At 43.0% G+C, this 20,500-nt stretch overlaps 1 protein-coding gene across 3 annotated transcripts in view; it reads left to right on the forward strand.

The window, feature by feature from the left end:
* Nucleotides 1-20,500, forward strand: part of LOC135545638 (tight junction protein ZO-2-like) — a 106,358-nt gene that overhangs the window by 61,313 nt on the left and 24,545 nt on the right. For all 3 annotated transcript variants that reach the window (XM_064973413.1, XM_064973405.1, XM_064973398.1), the window contains exons 2-5: nt 9,742-9,795; nt 15,728-15,852; nt 16,014-16,116; nt 16,732-17,365. In XM_064973413.1, coding sequence (XP_064829485.1) covers nt 9,742-9,795; nt 15,728-15,852; nt 16,014-16,116; nt 16,732-17,365 — 916 coding nt within the window. The remainder of the gene's footprint in view (nt 1-9,741; nt 9,796-15,727; nt 15,853-16,013; nt 16,117-16,731; nt 17,366-20,500) is intronic.

Consider the following 20,500-nt stretch of genomic DNA (forward strand, 5'->3'; position numbering starts at 1 on the left):
TAAAGTAAAAAAATAAACATTAACACAGTAAAATTACATAACAATAACGAGGCTATATACAGGGGCTACCAGTACCGAGTCAGTGTGTGGGGGTACAAGTTAGTCGAGGTAGTTTGTACGTATAGGTTGGGGTAAAGTGACTAGATAATAAACAGCGAGTTGCAGCTGTGTTAAAAACAAGGGTCAGTCAATGTAAATAGTCCGGGTGGCCATTTTTGATTAATTGTTCAGCAGTCTTATAGCTCGGGGGTAGAGGCTGTTAAGAGGCCTTTTGGACCTAGACTTGGCGCTCTGGTACAGTTTGCCATGCGGTAGCAGAGAGAAAAGAAGATCACGTCAGTGACTCAACCCACTCAAGTGACTCACACCTACTAGGGACGGCATGGAAGAGCACCAGTAAGCCAGTGACTCAGCCCCCGTAATAGGCAGAGAATCCCAGTGGAGAGAGGGGAACCGGCCAGGCAGAGACAGCAAGGGTGGTTCGGCCAGACTACACTCAATCATATGACCTACTGAAGAGATGAGTCTCCAGGAAAGACTTAACGGTTGAGACCGAGTCTGCATCTCTCACATGGGTAGGCAGACCATTCCTTAAAAATGGAGCTCTATAGGAGAAAGCCCTGCCTCTAGCTGTTTGCTTAGAAATTCTAGGGACAATTAGGAGGCCTGCGTCTTGTGACCGTAGCGTATGTGTAGGTATGTACGGCAGGACCAAATCGGAAAGATAGGTAGGAGCAAGGTCATTTAATGCTTTGTTGGTTAGCAGTAAAACCTTGAAATCAGCCCTTGCCTTAACAGGAAGCCAGTGTAGGGAGGCTAGCACTGGAGTAATACGATCACATTTTTTGGTTCTCGTCATGGATTCTAGCAGCCGTATTTAGCACTAACTGAAGTTTATTTAGTGCTTTAACTGGGTAGCCGGAAAGTAGAGCATTGCAGTAGTCTAACCTAGAAGTAACAAAAGCATGGATTAATTTTTCTGCATAATTTTGGACAGACATTTTCTGATTTTTTTTCAATGTTACGTAGATGGAAAAAGCGGTCCTTGAAACAGTCTTGATATTTTCGTCAAAAGAGAGATCAGGGTCCAGAGTAACGACAAGGTCCTTCACAGTTTTATTTGAGACAACTGTACAACCATCAAGATTAATTGTCAGATTCAACAGAAGATCTCTTTTTTTTCTTGGGACCTAGAACAAGCATCTCTGTTTTGTCCGAGTTTAAAAGTAGAAAGTTTGCAGCCATCCACTTCCTTATGTCTGAAACACAGGCTTCTAGCGAGGGCAATTTGAGGCTTCACCATGTTTCAATAAAATGTACAGCTGTGTGTCATCTGTAAAAGCTGTGTGTCATCTGCATAGCACTGAAAGTTAACATTATGTTTTCGAATGATATCCCCAAGAGGTAAAATATATAGTGAAAACAATAGTGGTCCTAAAACGGAACCTTGAGAAACACTGAAATTTACAGTTGATTTGTCAGAGGACAAACCATTCACAGAGACAAACTGATATCTCTCCGACAGATAAGATCTAAACCAGGCCAGAACTTGTCCAACCAATTTGGGTTTCCAATCTCTCCAAAAGAATGTGGTGATCAATGGTATCAAAAGCAGCACTAAGGTCTAGGAGCACGAGGACAGATGCAGAGCCTCGGTCTGACACCATTAAAAGATCATTTACCACCTTCACAAGTGCAGTCTCAGTGCTATGATGGAGTCTAAAACCAGACTGAAGCATTTCGTATACATTGTTTGTCTTCAGGAAGGCAGTGAGTTGCTGCGCAACAGCTTTTTCTAACAATTTTGAGAGGAATGGAAGATTCGATATAGGCCGATTTAGTTTTTTATATTTTCTGGGTCAAGGTTTGTTTTTTTCAAGAGAGGCGTTATTACTGCCACTTTTAGTGAGTTTGGTACACATCCAGTGGATAGAGAGCCGTTTATTATGTTCAACATAAGAGGGCCAATCACAGGAAGCAGATCTTTCAGTAGTTTAGTTGGAATAGGGTCCAGTATTCAGCTTGAAGGTTTAGAGGCCATGATTATTTTCATCATTTTGTCAAGAGATATAGTACTAAAACACTTGAGTGTCTCTCTTGATCCTAGGTCCTGGCAGAGTTGTGCAGACTCAGGACAACTGAGCTTTGGAGGAATACCCAGATTTAAAGAAGAGTCCGTAATTTGCTTTCTAATGATCATGATCTTTCCTCAAAGAAGTTCATGAATTTATTACTGCTTAAGTGAAAGCCATCCTCTCTTGGGGAATGCTGCTGCAACACAGCAATGAACAGCATTCTTACATAGGTGTTCTTTTTGTCCAGGTGGGAAAGGGCAGTGTGGAGTGCGATTAAGATTGTGTCATCTGTGGACCTGTTGAGCCTTATGCGATTTGGTGTGGGTCTAGGGTTTCCTGGATGATGGTGTTGGTGTGAGCTATGGCCACCGACATGAGTGCTACTGGGCATTATTCATTTAGGCAGGTTACCTTCACATTTTTAGGCACATGGACTATGGTGGTCTGCTCGAAACGTGTTATTACAGACTCTGTCAGGGAGAGATTGAAAGTGTCAGTGAAGACACTCTGCGCATGCTTGCAGTACACGACCTGGTTATCCGTTTGGCCCCGCAGCCTTGTGAATGTTGACCTGTTTAAATGTCTTGCTCACATTGGCTACGTAGAGCGTGATCACACAGTTGTCCGGAACTGCTGGTGCGCTCATGCATGCTTCAGTGTTGCTTGCCTCGAAGCGAGTATAAAATACCTTTAGCTTGTCTGGTAGACTCGCGGCACTGTGCAGCTCGCGGCTGGGTTTCACTTTGTAGTCCATAATAGTTTGCAAGCCCTGCCACATCCGAAAAGAGCGTCAGAGCCGGTGTAGTAGGATTCAATCTTAGTCCGTATTGATGCTTTGCTTATTCGATGAGGGCATAGTGGGATTTCTTATAAGCGTCCGGATTATTGTCCCACTCCTTGAATGCGGCAGCTCTAGCCTTTAGCTCCGTGTGGATGTAGCCTGTAATAATGGCTTCTGGTTCGGATATGTACGTATGGGGACGATGTCGTCAATACAGTTTTTGATGAAGCCGGTGACTGAGGTGGTATACTCCTCAATGCCATTGGATGAATCACGGGACATATTCCAGTCTCTGCTAGCAAAACAGTCCTGTAGCATAGCATCCGCATCATCTGACCACTTCCGTATTGAGCGAATCAAATTATATTAGTCACATGCGCTGAATACAACAGGTGTTCACCTTACAGTGAAATGCTTGCTTACAAGCCCTTAACCAGCAAGGCAGTAAACAAAAAATAAGTAAAAATAAGAAATAAAACTAACAAGTAATTAAATAGCAGAGTCACTGCTTTAGTTTTTGCTTGTAAGCAGGAATCAGGAGGATAGAAGTATTTGCCAAATGGAGAGCTTTGTATGCTTCTCTGTGGGTGGAGTAAAGGTGGTCTGTTGTATTTTTTCTGGAGTTGTACATGTGACATGCTGGTAGAAATGAGGTAAAACAGATTTTTATTTTATTTCACCGTTTATTTAACCAGGTAGGCCAGTTGAGAACAAGATCTCATTTACAACTGCGACCTGGCCAAGATAGAGCAAAGCAGTGCGACACAAACAACACAGAGTTACACATGGAATAAACAAACGTACAGTCAATAACACAATAGCAAAGTCTATATACATTTTGTGCAAATGTTGTAAGATTAGGGAGGTAAGGCAATAAATAGGCCATAGTGGTGAAATAATTACAATTTAGCAATTAAACACTGGAGGGATAGATGTGCAGAAGATGAATGTACAAGATACTGGGATGCAAAGGAGCAAAACGTTTAGAAATAACAATATTGGGATTAGGTAGTTGGGTGGGCTATTTATCAATGGGCTGTGTGCAGGTGCAATAATCAGTAGGCTGCTATGACAGCTGATGCTTAAAGTTAGTGAGGGAGATATGTCTCCAGCTTCTGTGATTTTTGCAATTCGTTCCAGTCGTTTGCAGCAGAGAACTGGAAGGAAAAGAGGCCAAACGAGGTGTTGACTTTGGGGGTGACCAAGTGAAATATACTTGTTGGAGCGTGTGCTACGGGTGGGTGCTGCTATAGTGACCAGTGAGCTGAGATAATGCGAGGCTTTACCGAGCAAAGACTTATAGATGACCTGGAGCCAGTGGGTTTGGCGGCGAATATGAAGCAAGGGCCAGCCAACGAGACAAAGGGGATGGCACTGTGATATCCAATTTGCTGAGTAGAGTGTTTTCAAGGCTATTTTGTAAATTACATCGCCGAAGTCAAGGATCGGTAGGATAGTCAGTTTTGCGAGGGTATGTTTGGCAGCATGAGTGAAGGATGCTTTGTTGTAAAATAGGTAGCCGATTCTCAATTTAATTTTGGATTGGAGATGCTTGAGTCTGGAAGGAGAGTTTACAGTCTAACCAGACACCGAGTTATTTGTAGTTGTCCACATATTCTAAGTCAGAACCGTCCAGAGTAGTGATGCTAGACGGGCGGGCGGGTGCGGGCAGCGATCGGTTGAAGAGCATGCATTTTGTTTTGCTTGCATTTAAGAGCAGTTGGAGGCCACGGAAGGAGGGTTGTATGGCATTGAAGCTCATCTGGAGGTTTGTTAACACAGTGTCCAAAGAATACAGAATGGTGTCGTCTGTGTAGAGGTGGATCAGAGAATCACCAGCAGCAAGAGCGACATCATTGATCTATACAGAGAAAAGAGTCGGCCCAAGAATTGAACCCTGTGGCACCCCCATAGAGACTGCTAGAGGTCCTGACAACAGGCCCTCCGATTTGACACACTGAACTCTATCTGATAAGTATTTGGTGAACCAGGCGAGTCAGTCATTTGAGAAACCAAGGCTGTTTTGTCTGTCGATAAGAATGCGGTGATTGACGGAGTCGAAAGCCTTGGCTAGGTCGATGAACACGGTTGCACGGTATTGTCTTTTATCGACGGCAGCTATGGTATCGTTTTGGACCTTGAGCGTGGCTAAGGTGCACCCATGGCCAGCTCGGAAACCAGAATGCATAGCGGATTTAAGTTTGCCTGCATAAGTCCCCGGCCACTGGAAGTGCCGCTTCTGGATGAGCATTTTTCTTGTTTGCTTATGACCTTATACAGCTCGTTGAGTGCAGTCTTCGTGCCAGCATCGGTTTGTGGTGGTAAATAGACAGCTACCAATAATATAGATGAGAATTCTCTTGGTAGATATTTTGACTACAGCTTATCATGAGGTACTCTACCTCAGGCGAGCAACACCTCGAGACTTCTTTAACACTGGACCAGAGAGGTAATTTTGTTTTTGTATTGGTTCCCCCATCCATGTCTTTAACATAGAACCATACAGTAAAAATAGTGGTTTTGCATCAAAGCCAAGATGTATCTTCATGACTGAATTCACGGGTCACCAGTACTATATGTCATGGGTCATTTTAATTCGGTGTGAAAATGGAACAAAAATGTCCATAGATGTTTTTTCCAGATTGCAGAAAGAATCTACATTGCCTTCAGAAAGTATTCATACCCCTTGACTTATTCAACACGTTGTGTTACAGCCTGAATTCAAAATGGATTATATTGAGAGAGAAAAATTCTCACTAATCTACACACTATACCCCATAATGACAAAGAGAAAACAACATGTTTTTTGAAATGTTTGCACATTTATTGAAGAATAAATATTGAAATATCGAATTTACATATGTTTTCACACCCCTGAGTCAGTACATGTTTGTACAGTACAGTACACCTTTGGCTGCGATTACAGCAGTGAGTCTTTCTGGATACATCTCTAAGAGCTTCGCACACCTGAATTTTACAATATATATATATATATTCTGTACAGGCTATGTTCTTTTAACACACATTTAGTTTAGTATTGTTGAGTAACTACAGTTTTGTTGATCTATCCTTAGAGTTTCATGGCTGTGATAGGAGAAAACTAATTGCTTTAAAGAACCATTGGCCTCACTGTGACATCCCTGAGCGGTTTCCTTCCTTTCCGGCAACTGAATTAGGAAGGACGCCTGTATCTTTGTTGTGACTGGGTGTATTGATACACCATCCAAAATGTAATTAATATCTTCATCATGCTCAAAGGGACATTCAATGAAGGGCACCTATCTGCCAATAGGTGCCCTTCTTTGCGAGGCATTGGAAAACCTCCCTGGTCTTTGTGGTTGAAACTGTGTTTGAAATTCACTGTTCCACTGAGGGGCCTTACAGATAATTGTATGTGTTTGGTACAGATATCAGGTCATTATTGAAAAATCATGTTCAACACTTTATATTGCACACCGAGTGAGTCAATGCAATTTTATTTTACTTCTGACCTTATTTATTCAATACATTTCAGCTTTTAATTTTCAAAAGTGTATAAAAACACAATTCCACTGACATTATTGGGTATTGTGTGTAGGCCAGTGACACAAAAATCTCATTTTAAAATTAAGGCTGTAACTACAAAATGTGGAAAATGTGAAGATGTGTGAATACTTGCGGACGTTATTGTATTTTCACAGGGAGTGCCTCAAGATAATATGAAGGTAGTTACGGTGTGTGTGATGAGTAGCTCAATGTTGCTTCATCCCCTTCTCTGTAGTGTTAACATGCCTACCCTGTGCTAAATAAATCCTACTCTCCCTAACATTAGGAATTTTTGGTGAATGGTCTTAAGTGGAGACCGACCGATATGGGTTTTTGGTGCCGCCATAGATTTTGATATTTTGGGGAACAAAACTTGCCAATATTGAAATATCTGCCGATATACTGTTTACAGTGACATTTTCTCACAAATTGCCATCCCAAAGAGCAATTGTACAAGAAATATGCTTGCATTGTTGATTTCGTACATTGTGACAATAATGACACATCATAAGAATGGCCGCAAATGTTCAGATGAGCAGGAAATTCCCTTTTTCATCCTATTTATGGAATATCTGTTATCGGTGGAACGAATACATCAGTCGGGCTCTAGTCTTAAGACTTTGATACAAAGTTATACCTATTTCATACTGTGATGATCAGAATCACATCTACTCTGTATTCAGATCATATTCAGTAACTCATGTAGTATTGTGATAAGATGATTGTAGTAAAAAACAGATGTATCTGTTAAAGAAGCATCTACTGTTTGAGGAAGATAATATCCTGTAACTTAAGTTGTTATGTTGTGTTAAAGTAGCGTTCACTAACTATGTCTGTAATGTTCCGTTCACTAACCGTTAGGGCTGTGTATTGCCAGGGACCTCATGACACGATATTATCACCATACTTAGGTGGTGATACGATATGTATTGTGGTTCTCATGATTCTAAATGTATTGCGATTTGATATTCCAAAATTATTGCTCACTATACTGTGTTATGTATGTATGAATGTACGCATGCACAGTACGAGTCAAAGGTTTGGACACACCTACTCATTTTTCTTTATTTTTATTTTTATTCGTTCTACATTGTAGAAGAAGATTGTTAGTGAAGACAAACTATGAAACAACAACATATGGAATCATGTATTAACCAAAAGAAGTGTTAAATAAATCAAAATGTATTTAATATTTTAGATTCTTCAAAGTAGCCACAGGGAGATCATCCTTTTCACAGGGAGATCATCCGTTCACCTACTCTGCGTCTCACAAAGACACGGCGGTTGGAACCAAAAATCTCAAATTTGGACTTATCAAAGACAGATTTCTACCAGTCTAATGTCCATTGCTTGTGTTTCTTGGCCCAAGCAAGTCTCTTCTTCTTATTGATGTCCTTTAGTAGTGGTTTCTTTGCAGCAATTCAACCATGAAGGCCTGATTCACGCAATCTCCTCTGAACAGTTGATGTTGAGATGTGTTTGTTACTTGAACTCTGTGAAGCATTTATTTGGACTGCAATTTCTGAGGCTGGTAACTCTAATGAACTTATCCTCTGCAGCAGAGGTAAATCTGGGTCTTCCTTTCCTGTGGTGGTCCTCATTTTAATTAATTTTAATTAACTAGGCAAGTCAGTTAAGAACAAATTCTTATTTTCAATGACGGCCTAGGAACAGTGGGTTAACTGCTTGTTCAGGGGCAGAACAACAGATTTGTACCTTGTCCGCTCAGTGATTTGATCCAGCAAACTTTCGGTTACTGGCCCAACGCTCTAACCACTAGGCTACCTGCCGCCCCGGCATATTCAAGTTGAATCCCCACTTCTCCTAAAATGAATGTATTATGACGCAACAAAAAAATTGTTGCCGATTATTGTCCATAATTATCATTTACACAATTATACAATAAAAGTCTCACTATTTAAAAATAAGATGGAGAACAAGCTATAGGATGAAAAACCAGAGTTTTGGTGCTGGTACAGCCAACTAGCTTTTGCTAAATTGATTTTTATTTTTTTATTTTTTTACCAATCAATACTAGTAGTCAAAGTATGAATAAACTCAGCAAAAAAAAAGAAATGTCCCTTTTTCAGGACCCTGTCTTACAAAGATAATTTGTAAAAATCCAAATAACTTCACAGATCTTCATTGTAAAGGGTTTAAACGCCTAAGACAGCGCAACAGGGAGACAGGACGGACAGTTGATTGTCTTCGCAGTGGCAGACCACGTGTAACAACACCTCCACAGGATCGGTACATCCGAACATCACACCTGCGGGACAGGTACAGGATGGCAACAACTGTCCGAGTTACACCAGGAACGCACAATCCCTCCATCAGTGCTCAGACTGTCCACAATAGGCTGAGAGAGGCTGGACTGAGGGTTTGTAGACCTGTTGTAAAGGCAGCTCCTCACCAGACATCACTGGCAACAACGTCGCCTATGGGCACAAACCCACCATCGCTTGACCAGACAGGACTGGCAAAAAGTGTTCTCCACTGACGAGTCGCGGTTTTGTCTCACCAAGAGTGATGTTCGGATTCACGTTTATCGTCGAAGGAATGAGCATTTACACGAGGCCTGTACTCTGGAGCGGGATCGATTTAGAGATAGAGGGTCCGTCATGGTCTGGGGCGGTGTGTCACAGCATCATCGGACTGAGCTTTTTGTCATTGCAGGCAATCTCAATGCAGTGCGTTACAGGGAAGACATCCTCCTCCCTCATGTGGTACCCTTCCTGCAGGCTCATCCTGACATTACCCTCCAGCATGACAATGCCACCAGCCATACTGCTCGTTCTGTGCGTGATTTCCTGCAAGATAGGAATGTCAGTGTTCTGCCATGGCCAGCGAAGAGCCCGGATCTCAATCCCATTGAGCACTTCTGGGACCTGTTGGATTGGAGGGTGAGGGCCTGGTCCATTCCCCCCAGAAATATCTGGGAAATTGCTGGTGCCTTGGTGGAAGAGTGGGGTAACATCTCACAGCAAGAACTGGCAAATCTGGTACAGTCCATGAGGAGAAGATGCACTGCAGTAATTAATGCAGCTGATGGCCACACCAGATGCTGACTGTTACTTTTGATTGTGACCCCCCCCCCCCCTTTGTTCAGAGACACATTATTCCATTTCTATTAGTCACATGTCTGTGGAACTTGTTCAGTTTATGTCTCAGTTGCTGAATTCTTGTTTTGTTTATACAAATATTTACACACGTTATGTTTGCTGAAAATAAATGCAGTTGACAGTGAGAGGACATATCTTTTTTTGCTGAGTTTATAATATAGTCCGAAATAATACTGCATTATGTAACTATCTATTTTTTCCCCCCATCACTACTAACTGTTTTGTTCTCGGTCCACAGAGCTCAGGAATGGAGGAGACTGTTTGGGAGCAGTACACTGTGAACCTACAGAGGGTGAGTTGAACTCTCTCCCTCTGTCTATAGACTGCATTCTGGAAATATTCACACCCCTTTACTTTTTCATAAAAAAATGTACGTTCCAGCCTCATTCTAAAATGTATTACAAAAAAAAGTTTTCTCATCAATCTACACACAATACCCCATAATGACAAAGCGAAAACACCTTATTTATGTAAGTATTTAAATCCTTTGCTTTGAAATTGAGCTCAGGTGCATCCTGTTTCCATTGATCATGCTTGATGTTTCTTCAACTTGATTGGAGTCCACTTGTGGTAAATTCAATTGATTGGACATGATTTGGAAAGGCACACACCTGTCTATTTAAGGTCCCACAGTTGACAGTGCATGTCAGAGCAAAAACCAAGCCATGAGGTTGAGGGAATTGTCCGTAGAGCTCCGAAACAGGATTGTGTTGAGGCACAGATCTGGGGAAGGTACCAACTAATTTCTGCAGCATTGAATGTCCCCACAAACACAGTGACCTTCATCATTCTTAAACGGAAGAAGTTTGGAGCCACCAAGACTCTTCCGAGAGTTGGCCGCCCGGCCAAACTGAGCAATAAGGGGAGAAGGGCCTTGGTCAGGGAGGTGACCAATGGTCAAGCCGATGGTCACTCTGACAGAGCTCCAGAGTTCCTTTGTGGAGATGGGAGAAACTTCCAGAAGGACAACCATCTCTGCAGCACTCCACCAATCAGGCCTTTACGGTAGAGTGGCCAGACGGAAGCCAATCCTCAGTAAAAGGCAGTCCGCTTGGAGTTTGCAAAAAGGCACCTAAAGGACTCTCAGACCATGAGAAATATGATTCTCTGGTCTGATGAAACCAATATTGAACTCTTTGGCCTGAATGCCAACTGTCACGTCTGTGGAAAACCAGGCACCATGCTTTTCAGTGGCAGGGACTGGGAAACTAATAATGATCGAGGTATAGATGAACGGAGCAAAGTACAGAGAGATCCTTGATGAAAACCTACTCCAGGGTGCTCATGACCTCAGACTGGGGCAAAGGTTTACCTTCCAACAGGACAATGATCCAAACCACACAGCCAAGACAACGTACGAGTGGCTTAGGGACAAGTCTCTGAATTTCCTTGAGTGGCCCAGCCAGAGCCCGGACTTGAACCTGATCGAACATCTCGAGAGAGACCTGAAAATAGCTGTGTAGCGACGCTCCCCATCCAACCTGACAGAGCTTGAAAATGTGCAGAAAAGATTGGGAAAATTCCCCAAATACAGGTGTGCCAAGCTTGCAGCTTCATACCCAAGAAGACTTGAGGCTGTAATTGCTGCCAATTTCAACAAAGTACTGTAAATGCGATATTTCCGATTTTTGCAAACATTTCTAAACCTAAAATGTAAAATGTAATCCATTTTAGAATAAGGCTGTAACATAACAAAAGTCAAGGGGTCTGAATACATTCCGAATGCTCTATATAATTCTCTGTCTCTCTCGTGTGTGTGCGTGTGCGCGTGTGAGTGAGAGACTACAAAGGGGTAGTTAACCTGTGACTTTTACATGTACTGGCCCTGGATTTCTCCTATGGTTTCTCCCCAGCGGAGGTTCACAGTATTGTGTGGTGTGTGTGTGTGTGTGTGTGTGTGTGTGTGTGTGTGTGTGTGTTTGTGGTGTTTTGCCTTTGCCACCAGCAAAGGACCATAGCAGGTGAGTTTATTCCATTTGAAACCAGGACAAAAAAACACCCTGATTTTGGTGATTTTCATTAAATGTAATCATAGAATTGTCCTTTGAAAGAAGGTTTGTTGACATATTTGACATTTGTATTTGTATCCGAAAGCGTAGTTGAGAATAATGAATCTAGGTTGGCATATTTATGACATATTGGCCTTACCCAGGACTCCTTTAAAGGTAATGAACAGTCAAAATCATGTTTTCATGAAATTGGATGATATTTGAAGGAAACCAGATCAAAGTATGATGACCAAAGTTTGAATAATGACTGTTGCTTCGACATTGATCAAGTTTGATCATAAAGTTACTGGTGTCCTCCCCCATGTTAAACACTTGGATTCATTATTAAGGTGACATCACCTTAACTCTAATTTTAATAGACCAATAGTCTAGCAACCTTTCAGTTTCTGGCCCAATGCTCTAACCACTAGGCTACCTACCGCCCTATATTCCCTATATAGTAGTGCACTACTATAGTAAATGGGGTGCCATTTGGGAAGCAGCCTGTTTGTTGTTGATCTGATAAGGTTGATTAAACGTTGATCCTATCTACTACAGTCAGTGAGCACAGAGACATCCTCTCCTCTGGGGATACTGTGTCTGACTGGAGGCTTCAGTAAAGGGAGTTGAGAGATGCACATGCACGCATGCGTATTTCTCGCACACACACACAGAGCTAGGGCTGGGCGGTATATACTGTATTTGACTATATACACCGGTATTTATGCACGGACCGGTTTGGGTTTTTACTTTCTCTGTGCAGCTTTCCACACAGACATAATCCCACCCCGTCACTCAAGGAGCGCATTTGTTGTTGCCTGACCACGAGACACTTTCACTTCCAACAATGCTGATGACAACGATGTTGTTTCCACTTAATATAAATCCACAAGCATTCTATAATTACAATATTAGTTTGTGTTTCTTACAGTTTGTATTTTGTTAGCAAGTTAAGCTAAATCGTGTTAGCTGGCTAGCTAACTAGCTAATAAAAGTACTGAGTTGGAGCAAACGTAGCTAGCTAATACAGCCTGATACCAGTACTGGTGGGGGCTAAAATCAGCATGTTGTTTGTGCAACAGTATCTTCTAAATCAAAGAGGAATAGGCGAAGCATGATTATGTTAGCTATATCAATAAATATTTAAAGTAGTAAAAGATTATAGGGTCCCCTAGGAAACACTGAACATCACTTGGGTTCCTAGTCTGTCACAATAACTCGGCGTGGCATTTTCATTAGTTGTCATGTCAAACAACACTGTATTCAAAGTGCCCACTATTATTTTTTATTCTAACTATAGAATTATAATAAACATTCAATTTCCATGATTCCAAAAGTTCACCCAAGTGTTTTGATCTAAATCGCACTTGCAACATTTGGTTAAAAATAAGGCCTAGTATTTTTGCCCATATCGTGGCAGTGGGGAAATGATCTCAAATGAGTGCAGGAAATGCAGAATTTCTTTTTAGGGTGAAGTTGAATTGAACATTATAAAATAATTTAGAATATATGTGTTGCCACCCAAGGGTCACACACTACACATAAAGCAAATGTATAACTATTATTAATCAAAAACAACCAGAGAGATTCCATGCGATAACAGGACAAGAAAGAATAGTCCTTTGGAGTAAGTATTGTTCACATATATTCAACATTTTTATCTAAAAGCATAAATGAGAAATGATAATTATGGCATTTTGGCCTTACCCAGGCTTCCTTAAGCCTCCACAATGGTGTTATATGAAGCTTTACTGCTTGCTCTGCACTATGGGTAGTGTTTTTATTTAAATTTAAAAAATTACGTTCATTTATGAATATTGAACCATATCAATATGAATAATATTTTGCAAATGTTTTAATATACTATATTATGAAGAAACGTCCGCTCACTGTCAACAATGTTAATTTTCAGCAAACTTAACATTTGTATGAACATAATAAGATTCAACAAATGAGACAGACATGTGACTAACCGAAATGGAATAATGTGTCCCTGAACAAAGGGGGGCTCAAAATCAAAAGTAACAGTCAGTATCTGGTGTAGCAACCAGCTGCATTAAGTACCCCAGTGCATCTCCTCCTCATTGACTGCACCAGATTTGCCAGTTCTTGCTGTGAGATGTTACCCCACTCTTCCACCAAGGCACCTGCAAGTTCCCGGACATTTCTAGGGAGACTGGCCCTAGCCCTCACCCTCCGATCCAACAGGTCCCAGATGTGCTCAATGGGATTGAGATCCGGGCTCTTCGCCGGCCATGGCAGAACACTGACATTCCTGTCTTGCAGGAAATCACGCACAGAACAAGCAATATGGCTGGTGGCATTGTCATGCTGGAGGGTCATGTCAGGATGAGCCTGCACAACAAGCCGAGACCGATGATGCTGTGACACACCGCCACAGACCATGGCGGACCCTTCACTTCCAAATCGATCCCGCTCCAGAGTACAGGCCTCGGTGTAACGCTCATTCCGTCTACGATTAACACGAATCCGACCATCATCTCTGGTGAGACAAAACCGCGATTCGTCAGTGAAGAGCACTTTTTGCCAGTCCTGTCTGGTCCAGCGACAGTGGATTTGTGCCCATAGGCGACTTTGTTGCCAGTGATGTCTGGTGAGGACCTGCCTTACAACAGGCCTGCAAGCCTTCAGTCCAGCCTCTCTCAGCCTATTGCGGACAGTCTTGAGCACTGATGGAGGGATTGTGCGTTCCTGGTGTAACTCGGACAGTTGTTGCTGCCATCCTGTACCTGTCCCGCAGGTGTGATGTTTAGATGTACCGCCCCTGAACAGGCAGTTAACCTACTGTTCCTAGGCCGTCATTGAAAATAAGAATTTGTTCTTAACTGACTTGCCTAGTAAAATTAAGGTAAAATAAAAAATTTAAAAAAAGGTGTCTCCCTGCAGCGCTGTCTTTGGCGTCTCACAGTATGGACATTGCAATTTATTTCCCTGGCCACATCTGCAGTCCTCAATTTTCCTTGCAGCATGCCTAAGGCACGTTCACGCAGATGAGCATCTTTTTTTTGTGTTTTTCAGAGTCAGTAGAAAGGCCTCTTTAGTGTCCTAAGTTTTCTAACTGACCTTAATTGCGTACCGTCTGTAAGCTGTTAGTTTCTTAATGACCGTTAAGATCTGTGAAGTTATTTTTATTTTTACGAATTATCTTTGAAAGACAGGGTCCTGAAAAAGGGACCTTTTTTGCTGAGTTTATTTGCCACACTAAGGAGGTAAGTGTTGTTAGTGGAAACCACATCGCTGACTAAAACCCTGCTCTCCATATCCCCCATTACTGTGTGTGTGTGTGTGTGTGTGTGTGTGTGTGTGTGTGTGTGTGTGTGTGTGTGTGTGTGTGTGTGTGTGTGTGTGTGTGTGTGTGTGTGTGTGTGTGTGTGTGTTACTACTCCTACAATGCATCTTCCTTTAGACGGACAGGAGATGTCTTGCTTCCCCTTTGATGGCCAAGAGCTCCAAGGTTGACCTGCTTTCTCTATCTTTCAATCCCTCTCTCACGTTCATACTCTCTCGCTTTCACTCTCTCTCTTTCTCTATTCCTCTCTCTTTCTCTATTCCTCTCTCTTTCTCTATCCCTCTCTCTTTCTCTATCCCTCTCTCTTTTGGTGGGAGATTTGTCTGTCTACTACTTGGACGTGACTGTTTTCTTGCTTGAGCGAGTGTGTGTGCGCGTGATTGTTTTCTATCCGTCTTGCACTACTCTCCTGGTCTCTTTCCTTCTCTCCCTCCTCTATGTCCCTCTAAACCTGTGGGTTGTGATACATGTGTCATTCAGTGCAGAGAATGTTAGAGCCAAATTGGAAACGCAAGCTGTCTGCTCCCCCCTCCTCCCTCGCCTCACCAACCGATCTCCTCCCATCTTTCCGATCTATGTGGTTGTCGTCAACCCTTCAACCCAGCCAATGTTACCATGCTCTCTGTCTCTCTGTCTCTCTGTCTCTCTGTCTGTCTCTGTCTGTCTCTGTCTGATTCAATTTCAACCCATTTGTTTGTCTGTCTGTCTGATTCAATTTCAACCCATTTGTTTGTCTGTCTGATTCAATTTCAACCCATTTGTTTGTCTGACCTCCCAATCCGATTCCCCTGTCCAATTTCAACCCTATATCTTTCCATTGCCCAACCCCCAGCTTAATTGTCTGTCTGTCTCTGTCCCTCACACTCTCTCTCTCTCTCTTTCTCTCTCTTTCTCTTTGTCTCTCTGTCTATGTATCCTGCATGTAGGACTCCAAGATGGGGTTTGGTATCGCTGTGTCGGGGGGGCGGGACAACCCCAACGTGGAGAATGGCGAGATGTCAATCATCGTGTCAGATGTCTTGCAGGGAGGACCAGCTGATGGACTACTGTTGTACGTTACACTGCTTTTTTTTTCTCCAAATCAGTACAGATGAAAGAAAGGAAGGACACAATGAGAGGAAGCCATTTTAGACTATTGAGGTGCGCCCCTAGAACCCTTTTATTTGAGGTTTTGTGTAAACTGTGTGTTGTGTTTGTTGTTTCCCTCCCCAGTGAAAATGACCGTGTGATCCAAGTCAACTCCATCCTCATGGACAACGTGCCTCATTCCTTCGCTGTGCAGCAGCTACGCAAATGTGGGAAGACCGCCAAGATAGTGAGTATCACTGTAGTTAGTTAGTTAGTTAGATTGCAGGAGGGAAGCCAACTGAAGAAGGTTGGCAACAATGGCCAATTGTTCAAGAGATTTGTGTTCTTCCATTGGCAATTAGATGGATCATATAATATTAATATTAATATAGGCCAGACTTGGAAAAATAGATTTTCATACCAATGATATAATGATTGACCAGACTTGACCAGAGATGATTTGGCCCAGCAGTTAAAAACAGTTAACCAGACAAGTTCAGCTAGTTCTAGCAGTGTGACAGTGGAGCACCATACAGACACCCACAGTTCTGCCGAGCAAGGTGTCTTACACTCCAATGAGCTGAGCTCATTCTTCCCAGGTGATGCTCCTTTAACACTGCACAGCCAAAAATAATCTTTACTAACCTTACTGTCATGGCCTCTGCTCCTGCCCCGCCTCTGCTCCAGGCTCGGTGTGTGTGTCTCACAGGTGTTTTGTTTTACGTGTTAACTAATGCGATCCTTTTGATCAAAATGCTGCAGTCTAGTGTTCAGCCTCTAAGTAAGTGTGTGTGTGTGTGTGTGTGTGTGTGTGTGTGTGTGTGTGTGTGTGTGTGTGTGTGTGTGTGTGTGTGTGTGTCAGACGGTGAAGAGACCTCGGAAGGTGGCTCTCCACTCCCTGAAACACCCTCCCTCCCCTGGTGCCGAGAGTCGAGACTTCGGCTCCACCCGCTACTACGATGCCGATGACAACCAGAGCGACGGTGGCTGGCATCGTGGCAATGGTGGTCCTGGTTACAACCGCGAGCCTCGCGACCTCACCCCCGACAACAAGAGCTACCTGGACCCCAACTACGGCAGCCGTGGTAACCGGGGGAGAAGCCGGGGGAGGAGCAAAGAGAGGGCGTCGCCAAGCCCAGAGCCTCACCACGACAACAGCAGTGGGCGGGCCTTGGACCGGGAGCCGCCCAGTCCAGAGAGGCCACAGTATTCACGGGAACGCAGCCGGGGGAGGAGCATGGACCGGGAGAGACAAGGGGGAGGAGGAAGTCCAGGTGGGAGGAGCTACAGCCGGGGAGACAGCTACGAGCGAGGAGGGGGGAGGTACGGGGATGGTGGAGGTACCGGTGGGAGGATGGTGAAAAGTAAAAGTAGAGACAACCTCCGTGAGCCGCCCCGTTCACCCTCTCCTGACCTCCCCCGAGGAGGAGCTGGAGACCTGGAGCCCCTGGAGAAACCTGTTAACGTCCTGCTGGTCAAGAACAGACCCAACGAAGGTGAGAAGCTGTGATCATTGATTTTTTAATTGGCAAGATTAGCCAATTTAGGCATGACATACCAGCAACAGGCGCTGACACTGCACATCCAAGTATATCTAACCAAATAATGAAAGACAAGCATTGTAATTTTGAATTCTGTCAAGTGAGTGTGGAAGAGATATAAAAGAATATCAACAATGACAAGCCACCAGTGTCTGACAACTTGTATGGAAAATGACTGAGGATAATAGCGGACGATATTGCCACTTACATAAATTACTGATGATTGGCTGAGAGAAATTGATAATAAGATTGTTTTGTTTTGTTAGACTTCATTGCGACTTTTGACATTAACCTCTTGGAACTCCCCATCCCGGATCCGGGATCGTGACTAAAAGCCTCAGGCTCATTAGCATAACGCAACGTTAACGATTTCTGAAAATCGCAAATAAAATGAAAATAATGCGTCTGCTCTCAAGCTTAGCCTTTTCTTAACAACACTGTCATCTCAGATTTTCAAAATATGCTTTTGAACCATAGAAATTGACTAATTTAAAGAGTATGCAAAGCTAGCATAGCATTTTGAGTAGCATTTAGCACGCAACATTTTCACAAAAACCAGATAACCAAATAAATAAAATCATTTACCTTTGAAGAGCTTCTGATGTTTTCAATGAGGAGACTCTCAGTTACATACCAAATGCGCAGTTTTTCCTGAAAGCGTCTGTGTGTAGGAGAAATCGTTCCGTTTTCTACATTGAGTCTGGCTACCGAAACGAACCGAAAATTCAGTCACCTACAACGTAAAACTTTTTCCGAATTAACTACATAATATCGACCGAAACATGGCAAACGTTGTTTGGAATCAATCCTCAAGGTGTTTTTTCACATATCTCTTCATTGATATGCAGTTCGTGGAAGCTTGCTTTCCTCTCTGTATCCCATGGAAAAATACTGGCAGCTGGCTTTTGCGCACCAATTTCGGCGCAGGACACCGGGCGGACACCTGGTAAATGTGGTCTCTTATGGTCAATCTTCCAATGATCTGCCTACAAATACGTCACAATGCTGCAGACACCTTGGGGAAACGACAGAAAGGGCAGGCTCATTCCTCTCGCCATATAAGGAGACAATGGAAAACAGAGCCTCAAAAATCCTGCTCATTTCCTGGATGCCGTCTCATCTTGGTTTTGCCTGAAGCTCACGTTCTAGGGCACGCACAGAAAATATCTTGGTAGTTCTGGACACGTCAGAGTGTTTTCTTTCGAAAGCTATCAATTATATGCATAGTCGAGCATCTTTTTGTGACAAAATATCTTGTTTAAAACGGGAACGTTTTTCATCCAAAAATGAAATAGCGCCCCCAGAGCATCAACAGGTTAATGATCATTAGTCTGCTGCTGGAAAAATGTGTGTTATGGCTTTACACCCCCTGCTATATTGTGAATAAAGAGTTGCCTGTCTAACAGAACACAGAGGGTGTTCTTTATTGGAAGCCTCTCCAACATAATCAAGGTAGAATCAGGAATTCACAAGGGCAGCTGTCTAGGCCCCTTACTTTTTCAGTCTTTACTATAACGACATGCCACAAGCTTTTAGTAAAGCCGGTGTGTCTAAGTATGCGGATGCCTCAACACTATACACGTCAGTGTAACGGATGTGAAACGGCTAGCTTAGTTAGCGGTGTGCGCTAAATAGCGTTTCAATCGGTGACGTCACTTGCTCTGAGACCTTGAAGTAGTAGTTCGCCCTTGCTCTGCAAGGGCCGCGGCTTTTGTGGAGCGATGGGTAACGATGCTTCGTGGGTGACTGTTGTTGATGTGTGCAGAGGGTCCCTGGTTCGCGCCCGGGTATGGGCGAGGGGACGGTCTAAAGTTATACTGTTACATCAGCTACTACAGCGACTGAAATGACACACTTACACTTAACAAAGAGCTGCAGTTAGTTTCAGAATGGGTGGCAAAGAATAAGTTAGTCCTAAGTATTTCAGAAACTAAAAGCATTGTATTTGGGACAAATCATTCACTAAACCCTAAACCTGAGGTGACTAAACTGCTTGGAGTAACCCTGGATTGTAAACGGTCATGGTCAAAACATATTGATCCAACAGTAGCTAAGATGGGGAGAAGTCTGTCCATAATAAAGCACTGCTCTACCTTAACAGCACAATCAACAAGGTAGGTCCTACAGGCCCTGGTTTTGTCGCACCTGGACTACTGTTCAGTTGTGTGGTCAAGTACCACAAAGAGGGACTGCCTGCAAATGGCTCAGGACAGGGCAGTAAGGCTGGCCCTTGGATGTACACAGAGAGCTAACCTTAATAATATGCATGTCAATCTCTCCTGGCTCAAAGTGGAGGAGAGATTAATCACTACTTGTATTTATGAGAGGTATTCACATATTGAATGCAGCGAACTGTCTATTTGAACTACTGGCACACCGCTCGGACACCCATGCATACCCCACAAGACATGCCACCAGAGGTCTCTTCACAGTCCCCAAGTCCAGAACAGACTATAGAAGGAACACAGTACTACATAGAACCATGACTACATGGAACTCTATTCCACATCATGTAACTGATGCCAGCAGTAAAAATTGATTTAAAAAATACAGCTAAAAATACACCTTATGGAACAGCAGGGACTGTGAAGCAAAACAAACATAGACACAGACACATGCATACACACACACGATGACATACGCATTTACACACACGTACAAATAAAAAAAAATGTTGTAGATATGTGGTAGTGGAGTAGGGGCCTGAGGGCACACAGTGTTTTGTGAAATCTGTTGTGAATGTATTGTAATGTTTTTAAAATGGTTTAACTGCCTTAATTTTGCTGGATCCAGGAAGAGTAGCCTGCTGCCTTGGCAGGATCTAACGGGGAACCATAATAAATACAATTACAAATCATGTCTGGTCCTTTACAATAAGTGGTCGCCCTTAAGAAGGGATGTTGTGCACCTGAAGGAGGGAGCTTATGAATGTCTGAGTCCCAAATGGCACCCTATTGCCTACTGTGTATAGTGTATAGTGCAACACATTTGACCAGGGCACATTTGGGACACAGAAAATATTTACTGCTTTGATTTGGAAGGGTCCGTTTTTATTTGTGCTGTAAGGTTGCAAGGTCAGAGGTGAATGTG

This window comes from Oncorhynchus masou, chromosome 1, assembly GCF_036934945.1.
Source record: "Oncorhynchus masou masou isolate Uvic2021 chromosome 1, UVic_Omas_1.1, whole genome shotgun sequence".
In the NCBI taxonomy this organism is placed as follows: domain Eukaryota; kingdom Metazoa; phylum Chordata; class Actinopteri; order Salmoniformes; family Salmonidae; genus Oncorhynchus; species Oncorhynchus masou.